The sequence below is a fragment of the Physeter macrocephalus genome, chromosome 8 (assembly GCF_002837175.3).
Source record: "Physeter macrocephalus isolate SW-GA chromosome 8, ASM283717v5, whole genome shotgun sequence".
NCBI classification, from domain to species: Eukaryota; Metazoa; Chordata; class Mammalia; order Artiodactyla; family Physeteridae; genus Physeter; species Physeter macrocephalus.
In genome coordinates, this window is record NC_041221.1 from 119,602,565 (window position 1) to 119,615,333 (window position 12,769).

At 40.7% G+C, this 12,769-nt stretch overlaps 1 protein-coding gene across 2 annotated transcripts in view; it reads left to right on the plus strand.

Annotated features, from left to right (window-relative positions):
• The window catches only part of SNCAIP (synuclein alpha interacting protein), a 149,779-nt gene extending 137,689 nt beyond the window's left edge, over positions 1-12,090 (plus strand). Inside the window, exons 11-12 of one of the 2 annotated variants that reach the window (XM_055086730.1) lie at positions 543-613; positions 11,372-11,924. In XM_055086730.1, the coding sequence (XP_054942705.1) occupies positions 543-613; positions 11,372-11,456 (156 nt within the window). In that variant the 3' untranslated portion in view covers positions 11,457-11,924. Of the gene's footprint in view, positions 1-542; positions 614-11,371 lie in introns of both variants that reach the window. The other variant, XM_007102578.3, reaches the window with a different exon arrangement.
• The last annotated feature ends 679 nt before the right edge of the window (positions 12,091-12,769 follow it).

Here is a 12,769-nt window from a genome sequence, read left to right on the forward strand (position 1 = left end):
AACATGGTATAGCAGCCAAAATGTGAAACTCTCTGAGGAATAGAAGGATCCAGAATATCCATCCTGCTAACCAGAGAGTCACACCTGCATCATTTATTATTTGCCATAAGGTAAAATCCTATTCCAGTGAGGTCTAAGAACTGTGCAAATTCTTTTTTGCAATACCAAAATCAAGTTTTAGTTAATATCATTCGAATTAACTACACAAATTTTAATTACACTGATTTCCACCGAGTTGTCTTTGTTATAAAAGACTTTAGCATGTATTTGCTTCAGCTAGAAAAGTCACACTTGTGCCCCAAACACCAGGCCTTTTGGATTAAGTATGTCCAAACTTACATTGCTGGAATAAAACTTTTCCAGGTGACTTAAGGGTTCCTCTCGCTCAAGTCAAAGATCTCAGCAGTTCCCCAGGCTCCTTAAAGTATGTCTGAAGCTTCTACCCTTTAATCTGTCTCCTGCACGCCTCCTGTTTATTGAGACTTGTGCATGTGCTGAGCTTGTTGCATGTGTTCAGATGATTTTTAATTGCACCTCTCTAGGAGATGTACAACAGCTGCATCACTCTTTCCTCTAACACTCTGATTGAAGAGCATCTGTGTGACTATGCACGGTACGTGGTGCTAGGGGTGTATTGCTCAGCAGTGCCATGCCTTCACTTTGAATTGCATGATCTTTTACATGTCAGTCCTAGAGCACCTTTCCCAGGGGCTGACACCAAGGAAGTAGAAAATTACAACTCTTTCCCCAAATAGAAGAAGGCAGACTTGTAACTGGACCTTAGAAAGGGAGCAAGTACCCTGTTGGAGGGGCTTCAGTCCAGCAGCAGAGGGCAGAGGAATCTACTCAGATCGCAAACATGCTGTGCTTCCCAACTAACCTTGGCTTTCAGTCTTTGTTTTAATGGAGTCAAGTACCAAGTAAGTATAGAAATGAAATTTCCTGCCATGGGTAGAACGAGTCAACCTCCGATCAGAATCAGAACTTTGAAACAGAGCTGAGGTTTTCCTTCATTGCTGGTTATAGACTGAAAGCTCCTTTAGTCAGCAGTCTGCTGCCCTCCGGAGAAGTGAGGTCCTGCCATGCTGTAGTTGCTCTACCTCAGTGTTCGGAACTGCAATGCTGGCCCATAAGCCGGTCTCTGAGCTCCCACCAACAAAACAATGGCCTTTCTCAAACAGAATGTTTGTGATTCAAAATGTATGGATGGTGTATATAAAAGGATCATCTCCAAGGTCCCCAGTGGCTCCGTTTCCTCCTTGAGCAAAGTCCTTCTTCAGTATAGCTTTCCTTCATCCCCCAGGGATACATACAACTCCCTAACAGAGCAGGAAAGAGGAGAGGGCTAAGAAGAGAGCAGTTGACGGGGAGTTAAGTCAGTCAGTGCCTCTTGACAGGTTTACTTCAGAAGAGTTAAACCTCCAGCACCCTTTTAAAAGAGACTAATCATTTAAATTAAAAGAAAGTTGTGGGCTTCCCTGGTGGCGCAGTGGTTGAGAGTCCGCCTGCCGATGCAGGGGACGCGGGTTCGTGCCCCGGTCCGGGAGGACCCCACATGCCGCGGAGCGGCTGGGCCCGTGAGCCATGGCCGCTGAGCCTGCGCGTCCGGAGCCTGTGCTCCGCAACGGGAGAGGCCACGGCGGTGAGAGGCCCACGTACCACAAAAAAAAAGAGAAAGTTGTGGCACACCTTTCAGCACCCTTCCAAAATCCTCCAAAACATTTGTGTGGATGTGTGTGTGTGGATGTATATAATAATTACAGGTACACAAATACAAGTGAATGTGTTGTGAGTGTAAATGTTAGTTCAGAACTCTAAGGTGTAAGAAATGTCACTATCCTTTTTTTTTCCCCTCTAAATCACGTTTAATCTGCTCCAGGTCTCCATTCAGGCTAGAGGAAAAGTAAATCTCGGTCATTTTAGGGGGTTCCCCTAGGGGTCTCATTAATTCCATAAGTTGAAGGAAGCACCTTGGAGCTTCGGTATTTACTGGTCACCAGCATTGTGCTTGGGTCAGGCTCAACATGCTGCCTAAGTCTGGGATGCTTCTGGCCACACTGGGGCAGGGCAGCTTGGCCAGTGCTAAAAGCCCAATGCCTAGGGTGGGAAAGAGATAGAAAAAAATACACTTTGCCTTCCCAGAAACTGGTATTGGTCCACTTCTGTTTCTTCCAACCTATCTTCCCTACCCCTCTGCATCCCCATCTTAGGTTCTGTCTTCTGGCGCCTGGAAAATTCTGCTTTTGTCCTTAAGCAGAAGTCACCAAAAATACCCTGAGGCAGGAAGAACAAAGGCTTGGCAAACTCCTTGGGAGGGGGAAGGAGAAAACCTCTCATTTCTTCCAGGTTCCTACAGCACCTGGAAACAAGACAATTAGTATCCCTGTTGATTCTCCTGCCAGATATATTTCATCCTGTCTTCTTACAAGTAAGGGAACAAAGCTGACAATCTACTGTAATAGGATTACAAAAATCAGAACACAAAAGGAGGTTATGAGGTTACTCAGACATCTGACAACTGGGTTATTAACAGAGTTTTCCTTCAGTGATAAACAGAAGCCCCCAAATTATAATATTCAATGTAGTTAGATAAACATCCAGACCCCTTCCCCTCCCTACCTTATAAATTAACTTATCTCTTATCGTGGCTGTCGTTTGGCATGTGTTCTATGGAAAGTGAAAACCCACTAGTTTGTCCATGGCATATGGGGGAAGGTTTCTCTGATTCATCATCACACAGAGGCAGGGAGAACCAGCCCAGTCTGTTCCTTAGATAAAGCAAGGGTAGATGTATCTAGTTGAGATACAGATTCCTCAGAGAGATGAACTAGCATGGGAATGTGGACATGAAAAATACCTAAGTGATTCTGGTGCCTGCTTCATTTTGCCTGTGGGACCCATAGAAAGGGCATCCCACAGAAAGATGCAAGAAAGAAAGGAACCCAAGTGTCCTTTGAACCCATTATCTGTCAGTGATGCCTTTAAATCTTGGCCCAAGAATTTGCTTGAAGGCCACATGGTTCCTCCTGGGAGCAGGGACTGCCCGGGATCATATAACTTTGGAAAGCAATGGCAGCCATTGGGTTGGAGTTGGCTCTAAGCATTATGCTGCTGGTGGCCCTATCAGTATAGCCCTGGGAGAAAGAGTGGGGCAGTGGACCCTTGTTCCAGGCCTATAATGGAGTCACATTTTAGTTCCTAAGATTTTTTTTTCCCTAGTAAAGCAAAAATAGGGATAATAAATACAACATTTTAAAGAATGTCAGCTCTGTGAGGGGGTTCTGTTTGCTATTTATTTTTCAAAATTGGTCACAGCTTGATAGCAAAGAATCTAAATTTCTTTTCATTGCCCTTTAAAATTAGATTCAAGTCTATTACTCTGAATAGCTTTTCCAGTGTGTTTCAACTGCGGAGGATGACTTTGTTTATAACAAGCAGATTTATCTTTACTTTTTCTTATAAAGGACAAGTTGGTGTTGAATTATTACAACTCCAAGGGAATGTTTGCAGTTACTTATTTTAAAATGCCAGTAAGACATTCATTTCCCAGAGTTTAAGTCTATCCAAGATCTGTAACACTTGAAGTGGGCATTGATTCTAGTTACTGGTAGGCAGAGGGCATTAACCCCTGGCCACCACTGGTCACATCCCCTTTGACCACCGAGGCCCCGTAGCCTGAGGGGTTAGCATCAGGAAACCCCTAATCCTAGCACCAACATGAGAGTAGACTCCTTAAAAGGACATTAAGCAATAAACACCATTAGTGTGGGTTTTACTGCCAAGGAATTAGCCACACTGGGAATTGTACATCTGGACCCAAGAGCTAGTAGCCCATATTTTACATAGATGTCAAGATTGTTCAACAGCCACTTCAAAGACAGTGGTATGTTTGGCCTGAGTTGATGTGAGGGTATGTCAGTGGTCATCTGCTGTGCCCAATTGGAGGTCAGAGTTCAGGGTACCCCTACCACCAGCACACACACACGCGCGCGCGCACACACACACACACATTTCTGTCCTTATTGTCAGTACATATTAATAAACAGAAAAATGAGCAAAGACGTGGAAGACATTGGTGGTAGGAGACGTGGAAGACATTGGTGGTAGGAGACATGGAAGGTAGAGGTGAGGCCCTGGCTGAAACCTGTCCCGAGTCGAGCATACCCTCAGCCCCACTGAACAGCATTTCCAGAATCATGATGGAAAATGCAGTCAGCACAAAAAGGAATCCCTGGTAAACAAAGGCATCTTTGCCATCATTTCTCTGGATATAATCAAATAACCACATTCTAATCTTAAATTTTTGATCTTAAACTATTTTCATAGGCTTTTTAAGGATCTTGAAGGGATAATTATATAATTACCTAGTCATAGGTATGTTACCAAGCTAGCTGAGAGTATGTTGATTGCATAGTTCTAGAGTGAATCCCCTGGAGCAGACTGAATCTTACCAATGTAACAGTTCAGAAAAGTTTGTTAGAATGCTAGTACTAAAAGGGCACTGAGTAACACTATAGACATTAGAGTTTCTGCCCCAAAACTTTACTTTCAAGTTCTAATCTCTGATCTGAAGTATGTTTTTCTGTGTTTTCATGTCTAATATACTAGCTCTGGGGTCCAGAGCCAATGAGTGAGGAGGAGTACCATGGTGTACCTAGGGTGACCACCTCTGCTCCAGAAACCCCTAGAGCCTGTCTGGTCTCCTTCCCCTGCACCCCTCCCCATGTTTCCCCGGTGTTCTCTGTTTCTCCTGCCCAACTCTTGTCCCGCCCACCCCACCTCTGCCTCCCTAGGGTTCACATTCATTTCAGAGAGAAAAGCCTTATTTCATACGGAAGCTTTGTCCCTATGACATGGAGGAAGGAGATCCCAATCTTGAACCATTTCTCCAGATTACATTCATTAACTGACAGCTTCTCCTTTGAAACGGGTCACAATTTTGCATTGTCCTTAGCTGTTGCATAGGAGGATCTCGTGTGTGTAGAAAAATGCCCATGTTATGGGGGATTGTGAAAATATTCAGATATTTCCAGTGTCTGGGAACAACTTAGCAAACTTTATAAAAGCTGCCAGAGTTTGCAAGATTCATGAGAGCATGATTCACAAATGGAGTTTCTATTCATAAGGTCCTTATACCCTCTGGGAAAAGGAGAAAGCGTGTTCCATCACAGGAAGACAGTAGAACAAGGTTTAGTATCAAAATATAATGAGCTGAGACATAGAAAAAGCTATTGAAACTAAGACCCCATGTTCTATCTTAAAGCACTGCCCTTGGAAGGCAAGAAATAAACATGTAGAACACCCATGAGCTATAGGTAGGAGGGTACGGGGGGAGATCTGCCTTGGAAACCAAAATTATCCCACTAGAAATACATTCTTTCAGCATGCTAATCCTCGTTTAAGTGTAGTCCCAAAAGTTATGAACAAACAACTCCCTTCTTCCACCTCCAGCTTCCTTTCCTCCCCCTCCCCAGTCTGGTTTTGAATTGTATAATTCCAAAGGGGGTGAATGTAGAACCCGTGTCATATTTGCACCACATGTCTGCCACCACTAGAGTGTCTGCACATTAATAGAGCTGGGCCTGTCTATAAACTTTCTTAAGGCTGGACTTTTAAAGAAGCAGCAAGTCATTTGAGGTTTAAAAGTATCAGGTAGAGACTTTACTCAAACGCCTTCCAGTACCTTCACTGAGAATCTCTGCTCCAACCACAGCCAGTTGGGATTTTCCTTCCCACGCTGAGAACAGTGCAGCTATATGACTCTCCTGGATGTCAGATCCCTGGATTGCCAGTGCCCTTGTTTCAGTGATGTCCTTAGCAATAAGCCACGCATTTTGCTGTGCCAGAATAAGGCATGTCCCTTCATTCAGCAAGATCATAATCAAGAGAGAATTAAGAGAGGATATAGTTAAAACATGGTCAACTCGATGAAAGGTATAACTTCCTGACACCAGTGACCCTTGGTGGCACCATCATATCCAAGTCTGTACCCCAATGTCTTAGCTTGGTACCTGGCACATGGTAAGGATTTCAGAATATTTGGAGTGAGAGGGAGAGCTAGAGAGAGGAAAAGAAGGAAGAAGAGGGAAAAGAAAACTAAAAAGGACCAAGCCTGTCATCCCACGGAAAGGATGGTATGCTCTGTAGAAATCTAGGCCTTTTGATTACAAGTCTACCCTCCTACAGTGAGTTTCATATGGGGTATTTCAAGTATATGTTTTTATTCTTTGAACCAGAATCTCATTTTTTTTAGTAGATGGGATTTATAGATATGCTCTCAGTGAAGCTCTGAAGGAGATCACAAAAGTAGCTAAGTAAGTCTCCCTGTTTTGGCTATCATTGGAAAATGTAGTGCCTACCCGTGGGCCATTTTAGGCAGAGTCTCTAAAATAACTTGCCATCTGGTCACCCTGGGCTGTAGAAATATGGAATCCATGCCTAGATGAGTCAGCAAGTTAGATTACTTGAAAAACTGTTATTTAAATGTAAGCCTTCTTTCCAATTTTGGTCACAGAGAATGTGATTTCATATCCAAAAATGAAATCAAGGATCAGCAAATTATCTGAATAATTCATGCCAGAATTACCCAAACACTTTTGCCTTTTTTCTCTTTTTTTTTTTGAATACTGGTAATTCAGGACTAAGTAATTGAAAGGTTCAGGGAGACTTGACTCATCCTGATATTATTCAGATAAATGCCTCAAATTAACATTTTACTTGGTATTGACTCAACTCTAATCATGCTGGGTTTTGTCCTGCAGAAAGTGTTTTTAGTGTTTTTGAGCATAGCACCCCTTATATTAAAGTAGAAATACTCCATCCATGTCTAAATGATGATGATATTCTTAGACTACAACCTAAGATTTTTTTAAGTTTTATTTATTTTTAGTTTAATTTTTTGTCAAAGTGCTATAGGTACATATGATAGTAATGTAGTCTTATAACAAAAACTGGCTGTCCCTGTGCCCAACCTACTCCATTCTCTATGCCTACTCCCCTGAGTCAACCGCTTGCTTGTCTTTAGGTGTTTTCTCTAGTATTCAGTTATTTCTTTCTTTTTTTTTTTTTTTAATTTTTGGCTGTGATGGGTGTTTGTTGCTGCACGTGGGCTTTCTCTAGTTGCAGCAAGTGGGGGCTACTCTTCATCACGGTGCGCATGCTTCTCATTGTGGTGGCTTCTCTTGTTGCGGAGCGCGGGCTCTAGGCGCGCGGGCTTCAGTAGTTGTGGCACAAGGGCTCAGTAGTTGTGGCTCACAGGCTCTAGAGCACAGGCGCAGTAGTTGTGGCGTGTGGACTTAGTTGCTCCACGGCACGTGGGATCTTCCCGTACCAGGGCTCAAACCCCTGTCCCCTGCGTGTGTCGCAGGCTCTAGAGCACAGGCGCAGTAGTTGTGGCGTGTGGACTTAGTTGCTCCACGGCACGTGGGATCTTCCCGTACCAGGGCTCAAACCCATGTCCCCTGCGTTGGCAGGCGGATTCTTAACCACTGTGCAACCAGGCAATTCCCTGTATTTCTAAATAACATGCTCATACAGACTTTAAATTTTAGATATTATCTCTACTGTCTATTGGCATCCTACTATAGAAGATAAAAATGATGGCTACCACTTATAAAGCTCTTACCATGTACCAAAAAATATTCCAGGTTCTTCATGCATATTGACTGTTTTAATCTTCACAATGAATGATACAATATGGTAGATACTATTATTATCCAAATTTTGCAGATTGGAAACCAAGGCACAGAGAGATTATATATCTTGCCCAAGGTTACACAGTAACAGTGGTAATAAATTATGTAGCCAGGGCTTCAACTCAGTCAGTCTGGTTCCAAAATCCATGTTCTCAACAATGAACCAAATTTATCCAGCTCTATTTTGGCAACCAACACTGCCCCCCACTCCAACACACACACACACACACACACACACACACACATACACACACCTGCTTCGTCTTCCCACCATCAATATAGTTGTATCACTTTTGGGGGTTATAAATTAGTATTTGGTGTTTTTTATTATTATGACTATCTAAATATTAATCACAGTGGATCCATGCAGCATACTATTGTTACATTTCCTTATTCATGTAACTTTATATTTTCCCTGGAGATAATAATTTTGATTTTTAAGTTTACAGTTTATTTCCAAACACTCTGCTGGAGACAGAACCCTTCTTTCGGTGCATTCAGACAAATCAGGTACCTCTCGTGTTTCAGTCTGTTCACAGAGACACCGTCTTTCCTCTTACCCAAGTCTGGACTGCGGCTATCTGGCAGTGCCACACAGCTGTCATCTGCAGCTTCCCACATACATCATTCTGGGAATTCCTTTTGCTTCTCTCCTGTGTAGAGCGCTATTTCCTGAATCTATCTTTTCCACTTTTTTTGGTTTATTCTCTTACTTTGGTAAATATATCTTCCCATCCTATGGAGGTGAAGGGGTGCTAAAATTTTTTAGGCCTTACCTGGCTGAAATATCTTTGGTTTGCCCTCATATGGATTAGGAATATTTGGCTGGGTATAGAATTCTGAGTAGGAAACTATTTTCCCTTAGAATCTTGAACATATTATTTCATTTTCCTCAATGTGTCTGTCAAGAAGCTCAATTCCTCTGTAATGGCTAATCCCTTGAAAGCTTTTACGATTTTCTCTTTATCCCCACTGTTTTGATTTCATGATATTTTGCCATGATTCCATTCTCATTCCTGGGGTGTGGGCACTCACCCCGCTTTTTAAATCTGGAAACGTACACACTTCAATTCTGGGAAGTGTTTTGTACAATATCTTTGAAAATTTTATCCCCTCTAATTTCTCTGTTCACTTTTCTGGAAATACTATTATTCTAATGTTCAACACATTGGACTAATCCTTTTCTAACTATTTTTTTCTACTTTTCTAACTATTTTCTAACCATTCTTCTGTACTTCTCCATACTTTGGCTTTCTCTAAAAGTTCTGTCTAGAATATTTACTGAACTTTACCTTCCAACCTTTCTAATTTTTTATTTCAGCTATTATAGCGTTAATTTCTAATAGGACTTTGTTGGTTTTCTCTTTGTTCCTTTTTCATGGGATTATATATGCAGAATTTATTTAAATTTTACAACCAAATACAAGTGTATATTTTTATCTTTTGTTCCTTTTTACAATAAAGGTGGCATACTGTACACACAGTCTGTCTTGCTTTTTTCCACCTAACACATTGGAGGTCTTTATGTATTAGTATAAAGAGAGCTTCTTTATTCTTTTACATAGCTACATATGATTTCATTGTATGAATCCTTTTTAATCCTTTCTACATTTTTATTGAGAGTCTGGTCTCTTGTTGATTTGTAGCAGCTCTTTATATATTACACATTATAAAAACTGACCCTTTGTGATATGAATTGCAAACATTTTCCCTGGTTTTTCTTTTCTTCTTGTTACAATTTTTTGAAGTTCTCATCACCTCCCTATATTACCTCTATTCACTTTGAATTCTGTTTCTCTGTTTACTTTGGTTTTTGTCTGTCATAGTAGCACTTCCCTCAAAAGTCTGGTGATCCCTGACTCATTCATATTTAGGAACAAGACACTAAAGCTCAATTAGAAGCTCTGGCTTTATGGGTGAGGCTTGTTGACTGGTAGATGTTTCTTCACACAGACTGGTTAAGTACTAGGCTCTTTTGTTGGGAAACTCACTAATTGTCAGTATTTGTAGGACTTTTCTTTTGGCAGTTGATTTCTCAAGATAAGGAAACTCCAGTCTCCTTCTAGGGCCTATTAACCTGATTGCCAGGAATCTGTAGATCAAACTAGCAGGAGATGGGTTAATAATTGTGTTCTATAGGGACTCTCATGTAATCCCATGGTTTCCAGCCCCTTTAGCTGAAATCAGAGTCTCTCTGGTCCATGCCTTACAAACTGTAACCTCCAGTATTTCTTCACATTGGGAAAGGAACAGTCACCTGGCTGCACTGGGTCAGGAAGGTAATCTGGGGTATGAACTGCTACTTCCAAAAAGTTTCAAATAATCTTCCCATTTTCAGCACTCACACAGCACCCACTGTCACTTTCAGAAATTCATGGTACTTCTAGTTCCCGAGTCTTGCAGTGCACATCAGTTTACTGGTTCCCTGACTATAGGCTTAGATTTCTGCTTTTCCTGCCTGCTCTGCTAAGTCAGTTCCACATATCGATCCATCCTCCTGTTTCTGAAATATTATTGGCATTTCGTGTGTTATCTTCTCCTCTCTCATTTCCCTTTATTCATTTAGGTTTATGCTTTTTTATTACTTTACTTTCATTTTAGTGTTGTTTTGTAAGAAAGAGATGATAAATCTATGTTTTTAATCCGTCATGTTTAACTGGAAGTTCCTAAAACATTTTTTAACCAACCAGGTTTTTCTTCCACCCTCTTCCCTTCCTTGCCCATGAACAACTCTCTGAAGTTCTATTCATATGAATAAATAAAAATAAGAATTAATAGACTACATGGTCTTTGTAAGCAAGTACGATTTTGAGGCCATAAAAACCCCAAACCACTGGGGGTTCTCCATCCAAATGTGTCTTCATGTGAGTGAGTACCATTCCCAGAAATAGTTTGTTTTTGTCTGGTATAGCAGCAAGAAGGAATTTTGTAATATGCAGCCTTACTCAAACTCAGAAGATAACTCCTCTCTGGAAGATTTTATACTCAGAATGGGACTAATATCTCATGAAAATGAATGCTTCTACCCAGAGGGAAATTCACTTAAAAAGCAAAACTGTTCCCAAGCTTGAACTGGTACTTCTTTCCATAGGCTTATGAGGTATCAAGTATTGAGGGGAAAACAGCATTATTTTTCCCTAGGTTCTTCTTTTTCCCATAGATTTACCTACTTGTGGTCATCCAACATGCTACTACTCAGTAATCACACACCCAAAGAAAAAGGATTTCCTTTAAATTACTAACACTCAAGCTTACTGGAGAATAAAAGGTGTCACCAGTGAACCCAGTGAATAAAATATAAAAATCTCTTGTTTCCACTCAACCAGCAGTACTATGCTTCCTATTTTGTTTGACTCTGATAAAATTCACTTGACTGTAGAATTTTGCCTGGATTCCAATCAGCATAATTGAGAAATTACTTCCAGGGCCAAATTTAAAGTTGTCCACAAAGTATGTTATTAAGTAATAACATACTTATTAATAAGTATGTTATTACTATTTATTGTTTAAAGAGTGGTTTATATGAAAAGAGAATAATTTGCCTACTGGAATGAAGTATTCTTCAGTATGGTTTGTGTGAGGATAATTTCCATTTTTGGTGAGCTGTTTAGTGGCGTTGTATTGTAACTTGACCATAGTTTTATCTAATTTTGGCCTATGGTTTTTCTTCCGCTTAGGCATAATGACATCAATAGAAAAATGAAGAAATCCTACAGCATAAAGCACGTCGCTGAGCTAGAGTCAAAAGAATTCTTCTTATAAATCACTTTTTTATTATCTCTCATTGCTGCCCTTTGGACACCATTGGAAATGTCTGGACTATCCTCTGTGGAAATAGAATCATGAGAACAGTGCCTCACCAGCAGAAGAATAGACTATCGGGATGCCTTAAATTTATAGCACTAGAGTATATAAGACACATTTTTGAGTGATATTTGTATATATAACTTGTTTTTAAAGAGATGCTGTTTAAAAGCATGGTTGGGCAAATGTATGTTTTCTGAGATTGATTCAACCTCCCCACAGGACATTCACCAAGCCACTGTCACCATTTTGTATTTCATCAACTGCATAGGTGTTTGCTGATTTGGTTGAACTTCCCTTTCCCCATAACATGGGCAGTTTGGGCTCAGCTTCTCAATGAGACCAGGTCAGTGCTATTGTTTTCTGTTAAGAGTGTTTTTTCTGTCGTTTCTACTTTTTGTATAAAGGAAATAAAACAATGTTAACAGCCACCTATAAGCTTGGGGCACTTACCTTCTAATAAATCTGTGATGTTCTAATTTCTAAGGGGCTTTAAGAGTATTTTGACTGCTGATATTTTATTTCAGGAACAAACTGCCCAGTTGAGCTGCTTTCCCATAGGGGTCAAATAAAACATTCTAGTTTTCACTAAGTACTAAAGGATCAGACAAGTATATAAAGTAAGTCAGTTCCTTCTGTCTTCTCAGATCGCAGTGTTGACATGAGAAAATACTAATGACAGCTAAGGATTTAGCCCCTTTCCTGGGTCACTTTTTTCTGCCTCTAACACATGACGAGGCCTGTCTGATTCCTTTAGGAGACAGTGTGGAGCCTGAGTTCATAAGAGCTCTATTGTTGATGCAGCTCTTTGAATCCATGTAAGAGTAAGTTCCAGATGGTTTTGTCCTATCATGTAAAAATATATTTCTGTTGCAACTTCAAGAGTTTTATTTTCAAAGGGTTGCCGTGGCCTGTAAGAGGCCTGTCAAATTTTAGTTTGAAAGTAGAATGTATTCTTATCAGTAGGAGGGAGCAGTGTATGCTATTAACAGTTACTAGCAATGTTACTGCAGTCAAACGTGGGCCATTCTGTATCCTGGTGGACAAAATAGGCCAAGGTACTGAATTAGGAGGCGATCTTGCATAGGTGGATCATTTGACAAACTTAGGCTTGATGAGATGCAGTGACGTATAGACGAAGGAGCTAATATTAAAGTGCCTTTTATGTGCCAGCCATGCTTATTTTTAGGTATTATTACTTCCATTGTATAGATTAGAAAATTAAACTTCAGAGAGTATAAATCCTGTGTCCAAGGTACTACCACTAGTAA